At 37.8% G+C, this 25,700-nt stretch overlaps 1 protein-coding gene across 1 annotated transcript in view; it reads right to left on the bottom strand.

Annotated features, from left to right (window-relative positions):
* The window catches only part of CNTN1 (contactin 1), a 209,125-nt gene that overhangs the window by 20,600 nt on the left and 162,825 nt on the right, over window positions 1–25,700 (bottom strand). Inside the window, exons 15-20 of the mRNA XM_038155003.1 lie at window positions 19,418–19,538; window positions 16,661–16,819; window positions 13,302–13,451; window positions 9,834–9,904; window positions 6,329–6,563; window positions 2,623–2,726 (exon numbers count right to left, since the gene is read on the bottom strand). Of these exons, the coding sequence (XP_038010931.1) occupies window positions 2,623–2,726; window positions 6,329–6,563; window positions 9,834–9,904; window positions 13,302–13,451; window positions 16,661–16,819; window positions 19,418–19,538 (840 nt within the window). The remainder of the gene's footprint in view (window positions 1–2,622; window positions 2,727–6,328; window positions 6,564–9,833; window positions 9,905–13,301; window positions 13,452–16,660; window positions 16,820–19,417; window positions 19,539–25,700) is intronic.

Below are 25,700 nucleotides of genomic sequence, written 5' to 3'. Positions count from 1 at the left end.
GTATCAGCTCACACTCATCACCATGGGAGCTGTCATCCTGACAGTATGCATTAGTGTCAGGAAAATCTGACTCCTCCTGGTGTGAGAAGCATTGTGTCACAGGTGAAATACCTCAGGTTCTTTGCTCAGGGCACTCCCACCTCTTAAACTCTAGCATTCAAAAGTCAATTATGCAATTTTCAAGAAATTAATAAAGACCAAAAGGAAACTGAGAAGGTGCTCTGGTGAATGATGGTTTCTATTAACCTGTGTTATACCTGAGCAGTAATTTAAAGCTAACTATTTATCAATGCCAATGGATACAGAGCCTTCCAGAGATAGTCACTAGAATTTTATAATGCACTTTCAATACTCCTTCCACCACAACTTTTAGTGCAACTTCAAAAATGCTATCTGAAGCCTTAATTTTCCAGAACAACCCTCTTTATTTTTGCCCTGTCCTATGGCTCCTTCAGGACTCATGGGGGTTCTGATCTTTAGGAACACAAGTCTTTCTTTTCATTCTCAGTGAAGAAGCATGGACTTTCCTTTTGCTGCCTTCCCCTCTACTAGAGTGAGACTGGTGACTGCCCTGGGGAAAAATATCTCAGCATTAACACCTTATTCAGCATTTTGGGGCAGTAATTTGGGACTATCAGTCTGTTCATTGTCTAGCCAGATGGAATCTTTTACATCGTCCTGATAATCAGAAGATTGTCTTAGAAAAAGGGGGAAAAAAAGGGAAGACATTTATATTCTAATGTAGCTCCTTACTGTACACATAAAAGCCAGTCAGTTCACACTGGATTTGTGAAAGTGTATTTCTCCAGGAATAGGTGGATGAAATTACACTACAGCTATCAAAACAATGCCACACCCCAAACATCCATAGTCCATGTACCAAATGGTCCATTCCCAGGATATCTCACCTTTCTAACAGTTGTTCTCCTTTCAGCCCAAAGATCTCCCACATTTCTTTCTGATTTCTTTCCTTTTTTTTTCTATTGACTGTTCCATTCATCCTGGTCTTTCCTGCTAAATCTTCTCTCCTCCCGTCTTCCCCTGAAGTCCCCTGACACAACTCAGATGTCTTTATGTCAAATAAGGTAAAATTAAAAAAAAAAAAGGCCAAACATGGGTTGCCTATGGGCATATTCTCCTACCATGTTCTTTCCATTTATCTTTGCTCCTCCTGCTTTACTACTCTATTCCCTACTACATCTCTGAACATCCATCTTCATGGTCCATCACAACTGTAATCCCAGCTTCTCTCAGCACTCCTTGCTGCTGTTCTACCCACCAGAGAGAGCAGCTGCCACTCTCCACCAGTTGTGACTCTCTACATTCCCAAAGTCCCCATGTGCATGCCTGCCAAACGTGTGTTCTGCATGTGAAGGCTTCAGTTTCTGGGCAGACTGTCCAGCCTGGGAGTGCAATGCTGCTCCAGGGCTGCTCCAGGGCTGTTCAGGCTCAGCTCACAGACCTCAGCTAGGACCATCAATTTGTCCATCCTACTTGAACTGCAAAATCCCTATGAGACACCAAACCAGTGGGCTGCCTTAGTAAATTAGGAGCTACCACTGATATTAGTGTCTTAATTTCAAACCACAGTGCCCTCTGTTTGTAATTTTAAGACTTTATGTCTGTACTGTATAAAATCAACCTTTACACTATTCTTGTTATGGTATCACAAAAGTTTTACATAAATCTCATGGAGACAGAAACAGAGATCAGGAAATAAAAAATCCCAAGCATTACTTATTTATAAATAGATTTTAAGTAAAAAAGCACATTCCATGAGATTGCTACTTATTTGTATGTCCTTATTTTGGAACATAGAGGAAAGCTTCAAGTACCTGAAAACTTAAATCCCAAGGTAAGTCACTAACAAACTAAAGACCCAAACCCCTATTTTGGGTTGCAGCCAAAGCAAGCAGACTGTGCACTGCAGATTTTGCCAGCATCCACTGTGCATGGCTGATGTTAAGACTTCCCTGCTAGAGTACTACATGGCCATTTCTCATTGCACTCAGCCTATGGTTGTTGTCATCTCTGCAGAAGGACAAGAACAATTTTCACCAGTAACACCATTGAGATGGACCAGACAGAACATGCCCTGAAGCTCTTTTTCATGCAGAGAATAGTAAAAACCATCAAGAAAACATCATTGTCTCGCACAATAGCAGTGTCTCTGCTATATTGGATTTTGACATTTTTCAAGCAGTCCCACTTACTATAGGGTTTGTGGGTGAAATATATTAATAACTGCTTGTAAGTTAAGTGGGCCAGAATTAGTTACAATTTTGCAGGTGTGTTGGAAATTACACCTAAAATTTAATTTCAATATGTTTTAAGAAGTTATAGATAGGCATTCAATTACATGAAAGAGACAATGTTCTTTCATGAAATAATGGTGCCTTTTGTTAGCTGAAAAGTGCAAACATACATTTCCTAATCTGTTTTAGTAATGAAGTACATAACACCAAAAATAATCTGTTTCTCAACATGCAAAATCTGCATGGAACATGCTAACTAAAGAGAAGTGAGCCCTAAGAGATGGAATGCCAGAGTAGGACTTATTGTTGGCTATAACTACAGACAGTAAATTAATAAATGGATTGACAGTGCCACTACTAAACTCACCTGATATCCCTCCACAGATTTATCAGAAACATGGTGCCAAGAAACAGACATTTCAGAAGATGACAAAACCTTTACGCTCACATCTGTGGGTATTTCAGTTGGAGCTGGAAGATGAAACAGATGTTAAATATTCAATCTGATCCTGTGGTAATGTTATACTTGTTTACAGGGATTCTCCTCATTTCAGCATTTTATAATATTTTCAGTATTTTATATAATTTTCCTGATATCACTGAGCTATATGTTAGTTTTTAATCTGGTTTTTCTTGAGTAAATTTCAAGTCCCGTGATGACCTGTAGGGAAGGGAAGAGGACTCTGTAAAAACAAAGCAATGACCCTGTTACTTGGCTCAGACTACATATTTTTACACTTCAACAGATTTCATGCTGAAATTTGTGTAAACTGAAAACAGCCTTTGATAAAGCCTTTGAAGCATCCAGTGATCTTTTACTAAATGGGACAGCAGCTCACATATTATATACATGAGATTTTTGAAGTTATTTACACACAAATACTCATGTATGTCGCTTAGTCCTAATAATGCAAATTTTTTGTGAGAGCAGACATTAGATACACAGCTGTCCAGTGGCACATACAAACTTGAACATAGGTGTGGAATAATCCAAAGTACGTTTCAGTAAGGCATACATCATAAAGTTGATTTTGTTTGCATTCTTAGTTCTGAACAGCAGACATGGAGTACAGACCATCATAATGCGATAGACCTTTATCCAGGGCTTAGAATATTACCGTCTAGTTTCATTTCATTGCTGCTTGAATTTTAAATGAGGTAAAGAATAAAGAAAGGCATAAACTTAGCAATGTCTGTAAAAGATAAAGTTTTCCAAGTTAACAACAGTTCTCTGTCGTGAACATTTTGAAACAAGTTGCAACAGACAGGCATGGCAGCCCTAGCTGAGGAAAGCTTTCATATACCTAATCTTCCAACTGGGCATCCAGTCAACTATGCATCAAAACAGCCACTGTTAAGAAAAAAATCACTAACATCTCTCATGAAAAGTATCCTAGGTAACAAAATAATCTTATATGCAAAGTTACCTTTTGTAATTGTCTTTCAATGGCTGTTAATAATGCAAATGTCTAATTAAAAAATTATACATTATTGCAAAATTGTTTTCACAATGACAGGAATTTAGATAAGCAAGAGGCCTGTGCACTCATTACTAGCACTCATTACTCACTACTAGCAATGGCAGATATGACTACCAGTTGTCAGACATGGAACTTGGCTTATTCTGTGGGAACACAGAAATTCCCTAATCACTGAAGGGAATAACAATGCCCAGAGTTACAACTAGAGAAACATAGATCTATTATACAACACACAAGTTAGTGAAAAAGTTGCCACTATATTTATGTGTATATGGATATTTATACACATCTGTATGGAATATTGCATGACCATATTGCTTTAAGATTTCCCTGATACCTTTGAGAAGTTTTGTTGTTTAACAGTAATTGTATCACCTGCTGACTCAAAGGTACAGAAGTACAAGTGGAATAGAAGTACAAGTGATCATCCAATCTATTCCCAAATCACTGCCAGACTCTTCTCTACTGTATCCAATAGAGAACTTTCCAAAAAATTTCATACTGAAAAGTTTCAGCTGCCAGGGCTTTTGCTGATACAATACTCTAACAATATTTCATCTGCTCATGCTTGTTTATGAGCTGCAAATAATTTAAATCCCAATTTGTCATTTAGGTTCTATAAATATTTTGCAGCCTCTCCTAAGTCAGAAAAATGGCATCAGTTGCTTTCCTCCAACCTTCTAATTCACTGTTTTTACCGATAAAAAGAGAAATCACTCGGTCATCACAATATATTCTCTTCAGTGAAGATATATTGGTCATCACACAATTATCTTCTAAGCAAAACTAAAGAAAGTTCAGGCTGGCAGCCAGTAAGCATGCTACAAGGTATGGAAGAGATTTTTTTCATGTCCTGATACCAGGAGACAACTCTCTCCTCAATGCTCTTCAGACTAACTTCCATTACATCTCTTGGAAAAATTCCCTCTAACCCGCCCTGAAGTTCCTGGATTGGATATAGGCAGTAGTCAGGGTCACAGCTCTGCACAGGAGCTCTGAGCACTACTGGTAAGGTTTGTGCTCTTGTGCTTGAAATCAAAGGAGTAGGTTCACTGAGCTTCTATTTCTTTTGCAGCCTGCATCTGGCATCATTTAACCACAAACACTTTTTATCAGGTATCTGGACTTTGCTAAAGTCAGTGTTAGAACATCAGCAGCCACTCAAGTGACCTCTTTATCTGGAAGCTGGCACTACTGCACATTTGCTTTTCCTCTGTCTTTTTGAGCTACTAGGCTCTACCAAGTCCCTGAACTTGGAGTCCATACAAACACACTTGCCACTCCTGACATAGTATGGGTAATCCTAACATAAACATGTGGGAGCTTATCAGTCAGCTGTCGATAAAGTCTCTGAGGAAAGATGGATACTTAAGTGTAATTTGACTGATATTGCTTTCATTACACCATACCTATTTACTAACACACTTATACAATTGCAAAAAAAAACCCCCTCTGTGCTGTTGCAGCAGCTGTTGAAGATGATTTGCTAAGGTGTGCTTTCCTGAGGAAAAAAGATTAGTATTATCCCTATCAGCCAGCTGGGTATTGAGGACTCTTCTGTCCTTTCTCTGTGTGTGGCCCATTTGTGAGTGAAGTTCCCATTAGTGCTAATGGGAACCATGAACATAAATCTTCCATAAAGTACACAGAGTACAGAACAGAATCGGATGTGTGAGAATGTGACCCTGTTATCATATCCCTCCTCTTGGCTCTTTGGTCTACATCTGTTGACTTTGTGGAGATTTTGCTCTATAGAAAGAAAAATACTAGCAGTTCTTTGGGTTTCTGGCAGATATTAATAAACTGCATTTTTTTAGAACAGGCTTGAGTGATGATAACGCAATTAAAGATGTTGTATATATTTCTTCTGATTTAAAGTAAACTTTCTTCCAGTACTTTCTCTCTTCTTCTAAGTTTGGAAATGTCATTTAAATTTCAATCCTAACGATCACAGCATGTGAAAAAATTACAGTGAGAATTAAGAAAAATATTTTAATGGAATGTGAAAGAGGTTTCTATTAAATTACTCACTTGATAGCTCTAACATGCAAACCAGAATAAAGTATGTAACAGGGATAATTTATATGAGACTCTAAACATGCTGGAAATGTAACTAGATACAATTGAACTATCATTCCTTCACAATTTTGGGCTAAATTCTGATACTGGTCTACTAAAATACTAGGCTTTAGTGTGGTCTGTTTAGAAGAAGAAAATTAAGCATATGTCAAATACATGTATGAAGATCAGAGAGACATTGCTGAATAAAGATCTAAATGTTTTAGGCAACCACTGTGAAGAGAAGAATTATTTTTTCTATATTCTTAAATCTTTTAACAAACTGTGTGAAGAATCTTGCATCCTGCTGTGTATTGCTTATTGCCACCAAGTACCACCAAGTGCTCTGCATCACACAGAAAGCAGAAAGTGGGAGTTGGCTGTTCAGAACAAGTGTTTTGTGCAGGCAATGCACAACCTCCCTGCTGAAGATGTATCCTGCGATACAAATCAGTGCCAAGGACCAGGTTCTACTGATGTTGGTAGTGCTGATATGGACCCACAGTGTAAAACTCATTTGGAACACTTACTCACCATCTTGTGCTGAATAAATGACAGCAGTGAGACTGAATGGCCCATCCCCTTTGTTATTAAAAGCTTTCACTTTTACTTGATACTGAGTTGAAGGTGGCATTGATTCATCCTTGTGGACATATCGGCCAATTTCAGGATTAGTAACTGTAACTCTTCTCCATTCTTTCTCACCAAATGGCTTGAAGGCCACTATATAACCAAAGTTATTGCCATAGTGGTATTCTCTTGACAAAGGCTGCAGAGACAAAAAATAAAATGTTAATTTTTGCTAAACAGTTAGGTCTAGAAATGAAATATAAATAATGCAGAAAGCATTGATATGCATATTGTAAAAGCACTGAACCAAACCTCCATTTCATCTTGATTTCCTTCAATGGCTTGCTTCCACCCCCTTTAAAAACAGACCCTGTTAGATCTGCAGTATTAGTGTATTTGCTAGGAAAACATTTTAATAACTTTTTCCTCATCTGAACTCAGTGCAACACACATCATGTTATCTCCCACAGAAAGAAACCAAGAATAATTGTGTAATAAAACAGGTGCAGCTAGCAAAAGAAGACCTAAGGAATGAGGCACAGCAGATATGTAACACAGACATATTATGCCAGTATAGGAGTCCATGTATGTGTGGAGATAGATATTCCTGCAAAAGAATCACAGTGAAGAGCAAATCTATGTGGCTGGCCCAAATTACAATTATTTACTGAAAGTCTGTCACCTAGGCAACTGGCACAGCTGATGAAGAAAGATGGACACATTCAAAGAATGACTCATCCTACCACTTTTCACTGATCATGGAGAGGATCCAGATACTGATTTAGACAACCTAGCTTCTAACTGGCAAATTCTTTGAAATTACTCCCACTTTCAGTACAGGCATTAAAGGTACCTATCCAAAGTATTTCTTAAAACTATAGCTAATTTCCTATACCTAGGAATAGTGGAAAATATGAACTTAAGGAAGACAATCTGCCATAATGGATTTTTCTTCTTTTACCAACACTCTACATTCAATGGTCCCTTCTTAGCCCATAGAGCTTTTACCACAACTATTAGACACTGCACCCAAACAGCCAAAATCACATCATTCATCTGTGAATCAGGAGGTTGACCAGAAGCATCCTTTGAAAATAAGCTTTCTGCATCACCTTTTTTCCCAATGGAAACCTCACAGAGATGAAATAGCTTGAGGCAAAGGTCTTGGAGCGGTAACACAGAAAGTAAGTATTCTCCTTAGGTATTTGCCCACTACTGAAGCACTTCAGCCAACATGTGTGAGATATTCTGAGCAAGGTTTTATGAAACTTCCATGTAGCTGATCTTCTGAATCTACCACTGTAACCAGCTGCTTAAAATAAACCAGAATTCAATCTCATATGCCAAAGTAAGCAGACTGGATGAGGCCCTAGCCTCAGAATGATTTTCAGCCAGAGCAAACTTTAGAAAGCCAGGAATGGCACATAAAAATTATACTCTGAAAAGTCTTATATGAAATTTGAAAGCAGCTTTCTCTCCAATTGCTGCACATAATAAGTAGCTGCATAGTTTGTAGAATCCACTGAAAACTTTGTAAATGGAAGAAGGAAACACAAATGGGGAAAAATGAGGAAAAATGCGCATGCTACTCCTAGCTCTCCTTCTCAGCTCCTCTTTCAAAACAAGTCTTAGAAGAGCTTTGATTACATCTCTGGCTGTCTCATTCAACCTGGGCTTATGAATCATAGAAGAAGCTGAAAAGCGGTTGGCAGCAATATGTGAACCTGCCATACATTTTGTTCTTCTCTTCTTAATTAAGGACTATTTAGAGTAGCATATGCAAATGTCAGCACATTTGGGAGAATCAATATGTATTTTTATCTTAGCCTTACAGATAGATATATTGCTGTCTGTCAGACTCCATGAATCTACAGCCTCTATTTAAAAACCCTTGCTAGACATAGGATAGAAGATTCTTGGGAAATAAATACTTGGAGCCATGCTTAATTCATCTCTCTAAAGGAGCTACCCAGAACAGATGTGAAAAGCATAACATTAGGTAAGAGAAATAATGAGAATATAAATCTGCCTGGGTCTACAGGAAATACTAAACTGGTCTTGTACTTCTGGTCTTGCATTAGTCACTATTCTTTCTCCTGGTTATATTTTCTTTGTTTAGTTTGGTCACAGCCAAGTTATCACTGTATTGGAAATGCCATAAGTACCAGTCTTCATATACAATGCAAGAAGCAGCTCTGCAGTTTGTTAAAGTTTTTAGAAGAAAAGCTTGTGAAGTAAAATAATCTATGTCTTCTGCAATTGCCCATTGAATGTGTTCTTTTGTTCTTCAAAAATAGAGACCAGAATTAAGCCAATTAGGACACATTTACTTCCTAAGCTATTAGGGGAACTAAAATACAACCTTTCCAATATATTGTAACAGAACTGTGGACCTCTTTTTTCAGAAACTTATAAATCTTTTCTTCACTGTTAAAATACTTAGGAAGACTGAATAAGTATTTTGCACTCAGTTAAGAAACAAAAAACCCCCAAAACTCCCAAATACCCCAGCCAGGAAAGCACAAATCTGATAGCTCAAAGATGTCCTGGCTATTTGTGTCATACTTGAGAACTTTTACAGATATATGATCAATCCTAAGTACAAAAAGGAAATATGCATATGGATGAAAAACTGCATATTCATTAGGAGAATCCCTATACAACAAACGTGCAGTTGGAATTATGACATCTTTACATTACTTCCCCCAAGAAAAAGCACCCTTCCTAGAGGCAATTCAGCTGCTACATATGAAACAACTATTTCCCAGAAGACACAAATGGCATAATGTGCCATATGTATCTCATAGCCTTACAACAGTGAACAGAGAGGTCAAAAGAAAACAAACTTGGTAATTTTCTCAAGCATAACACAACCATCTTTCTTTGCCAGAGGTAATGCTGCTGTATTTCTGTTTTTCCTGGATACTGATAGGCTCTGACAGCAATCCAACAACTTTTTTTAAATTTTATTTCTTCTCCATAGCTTCCCCAAATACCCTGCAGTAGATTTCAGTTCTCTCTTTCATGATGCTTTTGCCTGTGCAACTTTGTTTATAAATCCTTATCCTCTCTTGTGCTGTGACTTGTTTTCCTCTTACCTTGGTGTCTCTTTTCCCTTCTTGTTTTACCTATATCCACAGAATAGGTAAGTTTTCAAAACCATTACTTCAATAGCAGAATGAAGTCTGCTTTTAATGATGCATTATCATAGTCAGTATGTGTTTCAATCTCTTTGTTTTAGAATGTTTTAGATGATATTTTAGAAATGTCCAACACATAAACCCCAAAGGTACTCTCTTCCTCATTCCTTTTCACATACTTTTTCATGAGAAAAGTCTGAAAATTATATATTATATACAAATCCTGTTCTCACAAGACCCAGAGACAAACCCTTCACAGGTTTCAGGAGGAGCAAGATCAGATATGAGATAGTACAGCTTTCATGCCATCTTGCATGAGCAATACTTACCATCCATGTTATTGTCAGCTCTCGATTGCTTCCACCCCCTCCTCCAACATCAGAAGGAGCCACATTAGGAGCTAGTGAAACAGAATAGACAAGAACAATTACTACAAAGTATGCAGCAGACAGCTGCAAGGCCAATGAGCACACGTGGCACGCACAATTAAAGTAATGATGGTGTGCAATCTGCCAAGACTAATGTATAGCTACTGCTTCAGGAAATGTGCCAGCTGTAACCATAGAAATCATTCTTCCTTCTCCTTGTATTATCTACAAATATTTAATTGAATATTCAGGAATGGAAAATTTCTCATAAGTCCTAAGAGAAGCACACTGTGGGTTGTTTTTGTGCTTTCTCAGATGTTGGTATGCCAAGGGCTCAAGCACCTTGGACTTGCACGTGTAATTACCTCAATGGTAATCAGTGACCAGTTGCACCTACTTCAATGGATTTACTTGCCATGTGTAAGGTTAAACCTATAGGTCTATCTCTGAAGCACTGGCAGCCTAACTGTATTCTAGATTAGTAGCACATGTCTTCTAGATAGTCATGTTCAGGACGGGTAGATGTATCTGAACAAAACTGGCATAGCTATAATTTACTAATTGCATCTTACACTGACATTCTTTGTAATGAAATACAATCTGTTGATCCATCACTGATGCACAGCTGGGTGATAAAGCAGGATACTTTCGAGGACTCCATTATAAATCATTCCTACGATGTCATTTCTCTCAGACTCTTTGCACTGAGTGCAATGATTCTGTTGCTATCCTCTATGGTGTTTGTGTATTCATCTGCTGTCACTCAATATGGACACACAATGTACCACTGAAAACTTCGGACATGATAGCTTATCTACAGGGCACTAATTATGCCTCAGATATGCATGTATGAGCTATATGCCCGACCTAAATTAATGTGTTCTTTGTGTAAAAATCTTCTGATAGGATCAGGCATTTTCTCCACTACTCAGTGAAAGCCATAACTCATAGTGCTCAAGCACTACTTAAGTAAGATGTTTGCTGAGGCCTTCTCTGAAGGTCAGCTGAAGAGGAACACAAAGCAGAGCAGAACTAATGTTTTCAGACAAGATAAAAGTATGTAAAAATAAATTTGAAATTGAAATCAGCATTCAGTGCATGGTTTGAATTATTTATTTCTGTCCTTTCTGAAAACAAATTAGTGGAGATCAAGACTAAACATACATATGACAATTTGAGGGAAAGCTGAAGTTTGTCACTTGACCTTGTAGTCACGCTATCTATTATAAACATATAGCTTTAGAGCTATGTTAGAAGTAGAGGGTTGCTAGAATGCTTAAGTAGTCCAAGAAGATAAATAGACAGGCTGCCAAAGAACAGAAAAACCTGACTGTTTAAAGTCTAACAAGTCATTATTTTCAAAAGAATCTTCCTCATTCTCCCAACCATTAAACCCAGGTTTCTCTCTCTGTTAAGACCAGGTAACTAACTTGGACAACTATACTTAGACAATTACTCACCGGAAGCTAAAATACAAAAATACATATCTTTCAAGAAACCACTGTGAAATGTTATTGATGAAGCAAGCTGTTTCATTAAAAACAATTAAAAAAAATTGCACACAGTCTTAGCATGATAATAAGTCACTGAAATTAGTTATCTACCAGAAGAGAGGACTTCAAAATTGAAAAAGATGCTGAAAACTTCAAGTGTAACAGACATTATTTGTCATCCACATAGTACAACAAAGACACAGCACTGTTTGTTGCTGTTTAACACAGAAAATTTTAACAATAACTACAATATGTGGGCACGGCTTTTTGTTTTTATTTACCTTTTTCAAAATTACATGAAAATGCACATAGACCTGTGCTTACTGCTTCTGTAGTACCCTTGACATTGACAGTGCAACCCAAATCCTACTGTTGCTCATAACAAATTCCAGCTCCTGGCAGAAAACTCACTTGGGTGCAGAAGTTAATCTGTAAACTGTAAATTATTTATACCCTATTTTGTCATGACAAGAAGTGCTGACTGATGCTTAAGAAGACTCTACTACCATTTCGCATGGTTTGCCAAAAACTGTCATACAGTCTGCCAGGGCATGGTGCTGTGCCTGGGGAATCAGACAACAGTAAATAGATTCATTCTTGCAAAAGAGGTACATCCTGCTACAAAACTGGAAAGTATGCCATTTTTGGGAGCCTACAAAAAGTGCCATGAATGTAGCACACTGCAAACTACAAGATACAACCCCTATTCCCCATTCCCCACTACCCCTATTCCATTCTTTCTCTCCTTATCTGTGTCTTTTCTAACATTTTTAGAACTTCTATTGTGCACCAGATTTCTCCTCTGGATTTCTGGGCCTTCAAATGCAGCTCTTGAGTCATAAAACATGAGGCTAATAGTCAATTTTCTAGGTAGTGATTATCTTTTACTTTAGTATTAAAGCTTTTCCTTCCTTATCCAAAATAATTTAACCAATTTCTTTTCTTTCTCCCCAAGCAACAAAATTTTAATGGATTTGTCTTTAATGAATGTTTTGAAATTTACAGTACAAATAAGTTTATTTTGAAAATACTATTTAATCAAAGTTATGACCTAGCAGGTGTAATTTCAAAAGTTGTTTTCCACACTTTAGTTTTTCATTTTTAGTTTCAAAATTCAAGCTATGGGAAACAATTATAAAGAAATCTAGACTGCACGTGGTTGCTACTCTGTGGTATACAGGTTTGTTTGACACAGTCTTTGTGCAGTGATACATTATCCCCTAGGACACTGCTGTTATCTCCTCTGTACAGTCAAACTAGAATGTATTATGTGGAATAGTAACATCTAAGTCCTCATTTTGTAGAATTCATTATAAAGAGGATGTGCCTGAGCCTGAAGAATATCCTTAAATATGCTCTGAGCTATTAACACTGAGCAACCAGACTCATAAGAGAATGCATTGTTTTGGATAATGTCACATATGTGTCGTGACGTAAGAAGACACCAGACCAAACCTGCAATCACAGAAAACTGGCATTATCCAATGGAATACATATCCTGTCATGTATTCTTTAGTTAGAATACAAGCCAAATGGCAAATGGACATTTTCCTTGTTAAATACATGCATTCTTTTTCCTAAGTAAGTCCTGAACCACACTCCCAAACATGTGCATGCAGTCATACACACATAGCCTGGCTGACAGATACAGCAGGGGATCTCTGAAGGATGTAGTATGATTCTGTTTCAGTAATGAAGACAAATTTGCCATTTCATGATGTTTCTTTTCTGTCTGCTTTGATGCTATCCCATCTTCATAGTTTGGTACTTGCTTACTACAATCTGTAGTAGTGGTGCCTGAAAATATATTCTCTGCACACTGGATCTTAAAAACTGTTTTTTTTAAAGTAAAACCTAGAATTACCAAATTGGTGAAGAAAAATGTAAAAATTAAGAAACAAGTTTTAAAAATCCCTGGCATTTTCTGTTTACGTACGAGCGCCTTCAGTTCTAATCCTCGGCGATGGCATACTGGGTTCTCCTGTCCCCAGAGTGTTTGTTGCTATTATCCGGAATTCATACTCCATCCATGGAATTAAATCAATCACTGTAGCAGATTCCATATTTCCTTCAATATCTGATGGGTCTAAAAAAAGACAAATGCTTTAGAAAACAGCTTTTTCCCACTTAGGTCAGCAACAGTGTGCTTGATTGCAACAAAACTTGCACTATTCTGCAACCACACATAGAAAACAAGCAAACTTGACATTGTAGATTAGGAATATCACATTTTACAAAGAGTTCCCACAGCAGTGACTGGGAATTTGGAAACTATGACACTATCTTGGATAAACCCTTACTGACATGTAAGTTTTAACTGGGTGTGAACTAGTACATGTGGTTATGAGATTTCCTTACTAATTACATATTGTAGCTGTAGAATTTCATTTCACCTACAGACAAATGCAATGAGAAATTCATAATGCAGAAACAGTAAAATAAAAATTCATTACATGGACAGATAAGGACTAGACATGTAGGGTTCAATCAATTGATGAAGAGTGGTTTATAAAATGTGGTCCTAATTAGTGAGCATGTTATAACTTGTTATCTGGTTCTGATCAAGAAATGTAAATGTTCTTGCAATTCCTGTGAAAAGACTTGTAATTGTGTTAAGGATGAGCTTCTTTATCATAAATAAAATGAGTAACTCATGACTGTCTGCAATTCACAGACAATAGGGGTTGTTTCTATAGCTGTCTGCAGCTATGGAAAGACAGGGGATTTTCATTTATATGCAAACAAGAGTTGTTTGTCAAATTAGAATCTTGTGCTCAGAGGAGGGTGAGAACTGAGATATTCTGCACTGGAAAGGCAGCTGATTTAGAATTAAAATATAAATGCAATGACTGCAAAAAACACAGGCAACAACAGTGTAAGCACTACATAGTGACAGCACTTCCCTCTTCCTAATGATCATAACATTTCATTCCAAAGTGAGGTCTTGAAGGAGAAAGGAACACACTTTCCATTTTTCTTTCTACCTGACCACCACCCTCCCTCATCCTCACTCAAATTATTTTTCTGTCTAGTCAGTAAAGCTATTGCAAACCTCTCATGTCATCCAAGTTGTGATATAAGTGTAACATTCTTTCAATGGCCTTCCTGGGATATCTGATCTCTTAATTCAATTTTACTGTCCCACAGATTCCCAGAACCATTATGAATACTTGGCACAATGAGAATCTGAATCCCCTTAACTGGAAAGAGCAACATAAATGTAAACAACATTACATAATCCATTCATACATATTTCCATGCTGTGAAGTAGAATACATGTCTTCCACAAAACACACTCAGTGTTATGAAACCTGAGATGAATGATTTCGTTGGGGGAATAATGTTAGTAGTAATAATAACAATATTTCCAAAAGGCAATGCCAAAGCATATTTTCCTGTTTCACACATTGAAAATTAGCAGAATTAACCGATAGTCTAAACATTTGGTGACAGATCAATTTGGACTGTTCATCATGATTCATAAATAAGAAAGTTAACACTGAATCAAAATGGGAGCAGCTCGGCAATTAGGTAAAAGCTTGCAGTGATGCCAGTGATGGTTAATATGGTGATTTTACCTATTTTGAGGGAATAATTTATTTATCAAAATTCCTAAGTGTGATTCAAATGAAAAAGCAATGATTTTGAAAACACCAGAATAGTTACTTCCAACTTTTCAGAAATTAATAATCTATATCTTTTGTGTTAGTGTCTTTAAAAAGGAATTCAACAATCTGGATTCCTCCCTGTCCCACCCAAGACGTAAAACCCACTCAGCATTCTTTAGGGTAAGATTCAAAGTCTGACTTCATGTCTCAAAGACTAACTCAGTAATGCTGAGAAGCAGAGAACTTCAGAGGTGCAGAGAAGTCCATCCCATCATGCCTATAACATTGCAAGAAGGGAATTCTTCCTGAGAAGTGAGAAGAGTGGCTTCAAGTCTCTGCTCTGAGACAGACAGAATGAAGATCTGAAACCAACACTTATGTTAATTCTTACACCTCCATTTCCAGTTCCAGTAATGCACAGCACAAACAAAACAGGATCAGTTGCCACTTGAAATTCTTCGCATTTCCTTATTTTCTTTACTTGCAAAGTACAGAATGAATAAGAAATAAAATGAACTTATCCAGTCTAAAAGGACCTTCCCTCCTGCATGTATTTTTACTGAACCAAATAAGCAGTTATTTGAACAGCTATAATTTCTATATTAATTATTTTATTTTAAAGTTCAAAGAAATCCATTCTAAAGAAGACATTAAACAAGATATAAGAGATAAGAAGGGGCTGGGGAGCCTTCTGGGTTCATTTTCCAAGCTCTCTGACATAAAAAATATCAGTGCTGGCTGATGGAGGCAATCATATCCAAGTGAACTTCATATACTACATAGTCTCAAAGAAAAATATTATCTGAGGCAGAAGGGCTACTATATCTAACTTTTTACCCTAAAAAAATGTAATGGATTTTCAGTTCAATGTGTCAGTCTGTTTCTTACATGTCTGCAGTTTCAAGTGAAAACATAAATGGAAGACAATCACTGAAACTAATATTATTGTTAGTATTTAGAAATGCTGAGTATGTGATGTCTTAATTCCACAGGAAAGCACTTAAGTTATAATTTATAATGGTGGGATAATGAAACACATTGATAGGAAAATTCTGTATAGCTTGTGACAATGGTATCCTTCATAAAGCAATCAGAGATACTAGTAGCTCAAAAATATATATAAATTTATGCTTTTATGTTAAATCCTGCAAAAAATTCACATTAGCATTTCCTGTGCTCAGGTAAGTTCCTCTTTAACTGCAATTTTTGTGGCACAATGATGACATCCAGTGGTTAGAAGGATAATCTTAGCTATGTTTTCCCTAGGGGTGCCAGTTTTAATGCAATTGGAACTTAGTCTGCTCCCAGGAAAAAGCAGACAATTTTAACCAGCTTACTCCACAACAAATACAGAAATGACAACATCCACTTTTCATCCAAATTAACCTATAAATAAATTTTCATGATTCCAGCAGTTGATGTTGAATGTTTCAGGCAACAAGGAAAGAGGCAAAAAACCAGGTAGCAACTCTGGCTAGTTCTTTTCTGTATTTCTTGATATTCAGTTCAGGCCTTCAAAATGCTGCAAACAGAGCAGCAGACAAGAAACTGACAGGACAGTAAGCCTGCAGCAGACATCAACAGACTCCCTGGTTTCCTTCTACTGTGATTACTTTCTGATTAGTCAAACTTTCTTACAATCATACTTTAAACTTACTACCTTTATTTCTTCTGGCATTACTCTTACCTGTTTTGGCATCTTTCCACTCTTCAGATAGGAAGGTTTTTGATTGGATAGTGTATTTAGAAATAGGACTATGATTGTCTGTTCCACGACTCCAGGTGAGTGCTACAGAGGTGTCTCTAATTTCTTCTATTCTTATACCTCCAGGGGGGCCTGGAGGACCTGGAAAAAGAAAAAAAAATAACTAGTACAATTAAAAAATTAAATGTGCTGAAAGTATTATAGTTCATCAACTTTTAATACTCTACAGAATGATTCAGAGGACAGCTGCTCTTGCATTTTATAACTACCAAATAAAACTTCCATGATTCTTGCCTCATCAATATTGAGATAATTTTAAGTGAAAAGATGATACTTTGAAAATGTTCCTGCTCTTTTTACCAAACAAAACTGAACTCAGGAAAAAAAACCAAAAACTTTTCTTTCTCAAATTCCACCTAATGCTGACCTTATTGGGGGCCCGCCTTTAACCTACACTTCTGCTTGTGCCATATAGGCCCTGGCTGCTGGTTATGTGGAAAACCCTGTGACTTATTTTGGAGAAGAATCATACCCTAAAAGAGATTTCTATAGAGAGAGATTTCTATGAGATTTCTTCTCATTTTTCTTGGCTTTCATATTACTCCAATGTGGTAAACCCCTCATCAGGTTCAAAGTTCCTACAAAGTTCTGGTTTTGTTTTTGTGCTTCTGTTTTATATGATACACAGTTATCTGATACATATTAACTGTTGTGTAAAAACAGATACAATGCATTAGGACTACTGAGATGTATTTTCTGCTCCAACATTCAGAGATAATAATATGCCAACATGATTGAGATAATTATCCAACGACCTGATTGAACAAGTCCCAGAGAATATTAAAAAACCCAACAATCCCATAATATATTTGTCTGCACACTATTTACTGAGAAACCACAGAGAATCAAAACAAAACAACAAAAAGAATGGAAGGAGATTTCTACATCAGATCTGAACACACACTGTTCCAAATATATTTTCAGCTCCTCTTGAGCTCTTGAGCTCTTTATTTTTTTCCATACAGCTGAGCTAAAGGACTCAAATGAAATGAACTGAAACAAAAGTATATACTAGCATAGGTTGCTGTTCCTTTGTTTCAATGGATATATCCTTCAAGCAAGAAATTTCATTCCTTGGATCTCCCTTTCAAGATAAGGACTAAATACCTCACTGCACATGGAAACAGCATTTTACTCTTCACAAAGGATGCAGAAAGTAGAAATTGTTGTAAAGAGCTGATTTTAAAGATGAGGGTTGTTGCTTAACTCTCCACCCTGATAACATGCATGTTTCCTATCCCAGCTCGAAGGACACACACAGGTAAGGTCTGATGAGAGACCCATTCTCCTGCAGGACTGTTCACTCAGGCTGGAAGCTATGGAAAGGTTCATCAGCCCCAACAACTTTCCTTCTTTCTTCAGAAGATACCTCTTAGAGCTTCTTATGCTCTGGAACATAGTCTTTTCATTCTCTGCTGTTGCTTCTTCCTTACCAATGCAGTGAAACTACAGTCACACATTTGTCATATTTCATTAGATATTTACTCTTTTACTCTTGGCCTGGGTAAGATGCTGAGTCTTGCACTCACAAAAATAGCAGATGTAAGCAGAACTGCATTCATTGCAATAAAATCTGAATTTTGAGAACAAAAGGAATGCTAATTTCTTCTACAAAATAGTCTCTGAGAAACTCTAATTACTGGGTTGGAAGGGGAATCAGAAGCTTGATAAGGCACCTTGCCTTTTAATTTTTAAAAGGAATTGCTTACATAATACTAAGGCATATGAACAGATCCTACTCTTTTACTTTGCAGATCTATTATGTAGTTTCATCACATATTTGCTTTGACATTTTATCCAGAAACTGGTGACATTTCATGGGTTTTTAATACCCAGCGAAAAATTAAATGCAGAAATATTCAACTGTACAACAACCTGAGATAACAGAAGCTCAGAACCACGACACTAGCTATACTTCAGCTGCTACACAGCTCTGAGATGTGACTCGAGTGTGGGGCAAAACACAACAGCAAGGCAACTCAATGTACAAGTTACATCAGTTCTGAATTGTCAGCAAAACAGAGCATTAGCACTTCAGAATGTGTGACGCCCACAGGCATAAAAGAGAGCAAAATGCCTAAAGGACATTAACTCATGCTATTAAAACTTGGTAACAGATCTTATAGGATGTATACTCCATGAGCAAGAACAGCATTTTGAGACTGCAGTGACACTTAACAGACATGAATCAGAGAAAAACTGAGAGATGAACTTAACCTTAGATGTCTTGGTTTCTGTAATTTCAAAACTCAAAATCCTTTTAATGTAGGCCTAGTATTAGACAAAATAATTTAATCCATATAGCTTTATGAAAAATGAGAAGTGACTTAGAAATGTATCCAGGAGATACACTGAAATTATCTTTGAAATGTATTTTTAATAATGAACACCAAATTAAATGATCTAAAAATTGCTTTCACATAAGGAAAACACCCATAATCAAAAAATCCTTATTTCTTTTCAGGAAAACACATGCTTAGTTAGACCTCTAAATGTCTGCACCCAAATCAGTACCTTGAGTAGACTTTGGTGACTTTGCTCGCTTATGGACTTCTCATTTTAATTTCTGCCATCTGTTGATGAGAAATTACATATCCTAAACAATGAGAAACACTCCTGTCTTGGTGTCTTGTCTAGGTGAAAACCAGCCACATTTCTGTATTACCTGGAGAAGCTTACCTCTTACCACAAGGTCAGCTGAGGCTGAGGAGTTGTCCACAATGGTCTGAGCAGTGCACATGTACCTCCCTGCATGCCGCAGCTGGACATTTTTAATCAGCAGCTCACCATTGGATTTAATCTGTCATGAAAAGAACACTTAGTGAAACTGGTAAACATCCCTGTGCAGCTATGTGATACCTGTCTATACATCCTTCCCAACTGACTTACAGAGGTTGCTAATTCTAAAATGTAAGTGCTTACTTAGAGGATGGATCACCCTCAAACACAGATCTGATTTATAGGACAGCTGAAAGTGTCCTGTGTTTCCTGAGGAGCTGCTGCTCCTTACTGGACATGAAAAAACCAGACACCTTAGTAAGTGATTATTAACAAGTCAGCATTTCCCTCTTACTTTTTGAAGCCCATATCTGAAAACTAAACTGAGTCAAGAATTTGCTCATAAACCACAGGCACATAATTTTTCTGCACCATTACTTGCTTTTTTTAAACACATTGGCAGGATAGCATGTCATGGAGTCTTATTAACAGAGCAGGATGCTGTTAGGCTCTTTCTTTTTAAACCTGAGTTTTTATTTCAGAGAGGCTACAAGCACAGCCTAAACCCTGAGTTTTTATCTCAGAGAGGCTACAAGCACAACCTGAACAAAGGTGCACCAAGACCTGCCCTGTACTCCTCTGCCCACCCTTGCTGCTGAGGCCCCTGTCAGGCTGGACATGCTCTTCCCCCAGCTCAGCTCTCACTGCTCCTTGGCAAACAGCAGGACCCCAGGGAAGTAGTTTGCCTTTCAACAAGGCTCATACACCCATCATCCCTGACCCTAATCCTTCCTTAACACTCTTCACCAACGCCAGACTATTGGGAAATATGCAGCCATGTTTTCAGATGGCTATGTGGGCCACTGGCTACCTTTGACTGCACAGAGAGGCAAACAGAACATAGCATTTTTATCCTATGACACTTCTGAGTAACCAGATGTGCACCTGTAAAACAGGTGAGTGGAACAGAGACCACTATGTACACCACAGCTATTTCTTAATGAAAAACACATTTTATGTGGAGATTTAAGTGTTAAAAAAATAACTCGCTTGAAATATTTTGCTCATCCGTCCTACATTTTATTCCAGACAATATTACTAGGCTAAATCAATGGTTTATACATGTGCTAGTCTTAAAGGGATTTCCTAAAAACCCAAATGTTCTCACCAAAATACATCTGAACTTTCATGGGAGTAAAAGTGCTACAAAAAATTAATACATGGATTTATACCACACTATATCAACAGGGACAACCTTCAGATTTCCTAATTCCCTGAAAATTGTTCAAAAATATAACTGAAACACCCTCCCCCCCCAAAAAAAAAACAAACCCACAAACATTGAGATAACTCACTGCAATCCATAGACATTTACATGCAGGAATAAAAGCAATTCAGATGCAAAATGGTATATACAAAAAAAACCTGCAAAAATATTTAGGTGTAAGAACTAGTGCTATCATCATCACAGATGCTGGGTAACAAAAAAGACCTTTGAGACAATCTCTAATAGTATGGGCTGTGTGTCTGCATTTAGACATTCAGAAGATACAAAATAAAGCTAACACCATGCAGTTTATGTTTCCTGATTGAAAAGGATGGGGGGAGAAAGCAAGGTTAAATCTTTTCCAAATGCTCTGAAACTCAAATGAGAGCTTATAGTCTATATTTAGGGGAGATTAAAATACCCAGATAACACTACCCTTTTCCTTTCCAGACTCCAGTGAGGATTTTGGTTGCTAGCTTCAATTTCTGCTGGCATAAAATTTCAGCACAAACTGAAATCTGTCAGCATCAATTTTTTTAGGTCTAACAGAAGAATTCACATATTTAAGAAATTAGAGTGGTAAATAAATAATTGGATGAAAGAAGAATCAAGTGCACATGAAAGAAAGTGCTGGACTCTGGCTAGCAATACTTCAGCTGATTGCCCTACAGGTCAGCAAGAAAGGCAGGTTACACTGTGCCTTCTCTCTTTTTGAGTGACACAAGTGCTGTTAGCAAGGATCAAAAAGATCTGCTGGATCAGTGAACAGTCCAGTATTCCTGATACATTCCAGATAATTTCTCTCTCAGTTATTATTATACTATTTCCATGTGTATATATATATATGTAGTCACACTTTTCACTCAAGGCTAATATGGCTTTTAATTTGATTTTCCAAAATGCATGCATCCTACAGAGATGAGGAGAGTCTGGGATAGTGTCGTTTCTATGCTCATGCCTCCCCAGTTTATTAACGAGAACTCCATGCTGTGGCAGACAGCATCCTTTGAAAATCTGCTGAAATTACTGCATAAATGAACACTGTCTGGCTGAACACCTGACAAATCACATGTGAACCCTACAGTGGGCTGAGCAATTCTGGCAACAGCTTCCAGGGAGAAAAATCATTCAGGGTGTCAGTAGCTCTATGGGAAAAAAGAAGGCAGCCACCTGATCCTCTGACCTCTAAAAAATTACAAAAAAGAAGCTGTAAAAAAATCAAACTCTGATTTTTCAGTTCCTGTTTTTCATTTGGTTGTCGGTGTTTGGGGTGTGTTTTTTTTTTTTTGTTTTTGTTTTTTTAATTCTGCTTTTACTGGTTTTGGTTTTAATAAAAAAGACAAACAGTTCCCTGTTTGACTGCTGTGTATTGGTTCATTAACACTAAATGTCATCTAGAAAGAACGACAGTGCCTGTGATTCTCTGATAATTACTTGCATTTTTATCTGCAAATAAACTTAAGCAAATGCTGGGAAAAGCAATAAAGTTTAGAAACAGACCAGAATTCTCATAATCATATTATTACTTCAATGGCAAATGATTGCAAATTCTGACTGGAGCTAGTACTCATTTCTATGCTAGCACTTTAATTAAAATAATTTATTGTATTTAATAATGATGTGCCCATATACTTGCCCTAACAATAATTTCCCTTGTGGCAACTTGGTCTTATAACCTAAATGATGAAAAACAGATGGGAAAATGTAACATAATTTAAAAAATCATCAAAAAATTATAGATATGGTGTTGTATCTTGCTGCTTCAGAAGCTCTCCTGGAGCAAGCCTTTATGCAGTTGGTAATGAATTTTTCCATACCTCAGAAGAAGCCTAAGTTCTTGGTGGTAAAAGAAGAGCTTACCAAGCAAATTAAGAGCACAGGCATCAGCAAATTCTGTCCACAAATTAGATATGAATGTACTGTATGTTTTCATCCCAAAACCTCAGCTTGGCTACATTCAAAAATGCCTTCCTTAACTCAGAGAAGACTGAATCACAGACTGGAAATAGTGATAGCAATACTCAGGGATATTCCAAGGGTATCTGTGGTTCACCACTCAGTATTTACCAAGTTTCAAGCAAATACTTGCATCATATAAGCCCTATATTTATGATTTAATAGTGATGTCAAAAATAGCATTCTATGACCTATTTCTGATAGTCACTGTTTTTTTTTGACCATCACCTTTGCCACGGCACTGAATTGCCAAAAGCCATCAGAATGTGCCTCTGTACAATTAAGTATCATTTACAGGAAACTAGTGTTTTGACTGAAAACAGTGTCTATCCACTTTTGCTGGGCCCTCAGAGACAATAAAGGAACTTCTGTTAATATAAGACTTACAAGCCCAAGTAATAGGAAAGTTAACTTGGCAGAAATAGAAGAACCTGGTAAGCAGAGACAGAGTGTTTTAAATTCAGGTACTAAAATTAGACATCTGAGCTTCAGCATTGTTTAATACACAGTAGATGTAAAATGTAAGAGAATCAATAAGAAGTAATCCAGAAGAGATGGGTTTCTTGGTGATGAGATCAGCTTGTCCAAAGCTGGAATTAATGTTAAACATCTTTTTCTACTACCTGTACCTAGAATTATTAACTCTAACTGAGCTCATGTGAATTGGTTTGATCCTGACAGTACAGAATTAGCTGAGTGGTTGCTAAAGCCAGAACAGATAATCCAACAGCTCTTGAGGTATGTTAATGTAAATGTGACTACAGATATTTTCTTTCTATTGATATTAGAGACATAGGGACAACACCCCCAGTGCAACACTACTGTCTTAAACTTATTCGCCTGAGATCTTGTTTTGTTTTATAAGCCATAGTTACAGATAAATAAAAAACTCAGCAGGATAACGATGACAGTCATTCCCACTAAAGAATCTTTTCCTTCAGTGAGCTATATTTATATGTAAAGGATATACAATGTTAATTCTACACTTGAGACATGGACCAGGAAGTATTTCCAACAAATGTATTACTATTCTTCTCTGGTCACTGTACCACTGAAAATTCCTGAGCACACTGTGCTTTGTACCAGCATCCCTTTGGTAATGGGCCTTGTTATTTCACTTATTACAGCAGAAAAAGCCTAGGTACTTGCTCACTTATGCTCACGGATCACAGCTTAATGGCTGGTGACAAAAATTCCCAATACACTGCAAACTACATTTATCCGAGTAGTGTTCACTCCTGGCTTTCTTAGCTCCTGTTATCTAACTACAAATGGTACGTGAATTTTGGTAGCCTGGTAAGTCTCACAAGCACATAAATGTTACAGTCAACTGCTTTTGCAAAGTATTTTTTAATTCTAGCACAGAAGTTGGCAGATCTTCTAAACTAATTACAATTCTTTGTGCTGTAAGTAGAATAAGTTTCCTCAAAGGCTTCTGCCAGAGCAAACTGCTTGTTGGCTTCGCCCTCAGCATTATATCTTCTGCTTTCCTTCCCTTCCTTGCTCCTAACCACTGACTCCATCCATCACATTCCATGCTCACTAGGTTATTATTAGGCCATTGCCTCTAAATATTCCTTCAAACCGACCCAAAATTGAGTAGCTTTGGAGTAATACTTAGAGTCACTTTCAGCTCACTCATGTCTAAAGCACCTCCCTAACACATCATGGCACTGAAAACAGTGTATTGAGACAGTACCTTGAGAGAGTCCTGGAACTCTCTTCCATAAAAAAAAAACAAACCAGTAAGCAGTTGATTTGGTTGGCATGCTTCATCAACAATCACCTGCCACCTTAATACATTCAAACTGTACTAAATGAGCTCACTACAACTCCAGCTTTATTCTAGCCCATAAATAACCTCTTCTTCCTAATCAGTGTGTAACTCAGCTTTCCCATCTTGATTTCAACAACCAGGTGGCCTCTTCATCGGGTAAGGGAAAGGCTGTGGATGTTTTCTGATGGATTTTAGAAAAGCTTTTGACACCATTTGCCACAGTATTATCCCGCATAAACTGTTTTCCTATGGCTTGGATGGGTGGACTGTTTGCTGGGAAAATAACTGGCTGGATGGCCAGACCCTGAGAGTGGTGGTGAGTGGAGTTACTCCCATCCAGCTGGCAGCTGGGCACCAGTGGGGTACTCCAGGGCTCAGTACTGAGGCCACTCCTGTTTAATATCTTTACTGACAATGTGAATGAGGGGATCAAGGGCATGCTCAGTGAGTTTGCAGATGACACCAAGTTAGGCAGGAGTGTTGATCTGCTGGAGGGCAGGAAGGCTGGGCAGAGGGATCTGGACAGGCTGGATCACTGAGCCAAGGCCAATTGTATGAGGTCAAGGCCAGGCGTGGGTCCTACACTTGGGTCACAACAACCCCAGGCAGTGCTACAGGATGTGGGAAGAGTGGCAGGAAAGTGGCCTGGTGGAAAAGGATCTGGTTGACAGCAGCTGAACATGAGCCAGTGTGTGCTCAGGTGACCAAGAAGGTCAGTGGCATCCTGGCTTGTATCTGAAAAAGTGTGGCCAGCAGGACTAGAGCAGTGATTGTCACTCTGTACTTGGCACTGGTGAGGAGGCACTTCAAGTACTGTGTTCAGTTTTGGGTCCCTCACAGCAAGAAATACACTGAGGTGCTGGAGCAGGTGCAGAGAAGGGCCACAAAGGCTGGTGAAGGGGCTGGAGCACAGGTGTGATGAGGAGCAGCTGAAGGAACTGGGGGTGTTCAGCCTGGAGCAGAGGCTGAGGTGGGACCTTATCACTTTTTACAACTACCTAAAGTAGTGAGGTGGGGTTGTTCTCTTCTCCCAAATAACAAGGAAAAAATCTCAATGGAACAGGTTGTCAGGTGTTGGAACAGGTTAGCCTGGGAAGTGGTTGAATTATCAACCCTGGAGGTATTTAGATGTGTAGATGTGGCACTTGGAGGTGGACTTCACAGTGCTGGGTTAACAGTTAGACTTGGTGTTCTTAAAAGTCTTTTCCATCCTAAACTGTTCTATGATTCTATAATTCTATCTA

The sequence above is a fragment of the Motacilla alba genome, chromosome 1A (genome assembly GCF_015832195.1).
Source record: "Motacilla alba alba isolate MOTALB_02 chromosome 1A, Motacilla_alba_V1.0_pri, whole genome shotgun sequence".
NCBI classification, from domain to species: Eukaryota; Metazoa; Chordata; class Aves; order Passeriformes; family Motacillidae; genus Motacilla; species Motacilla alba.
Note: the sequence above shows the minus strand (reverse complement) of the source record. Positions and strands in the feature narration are given on the sequence as shown.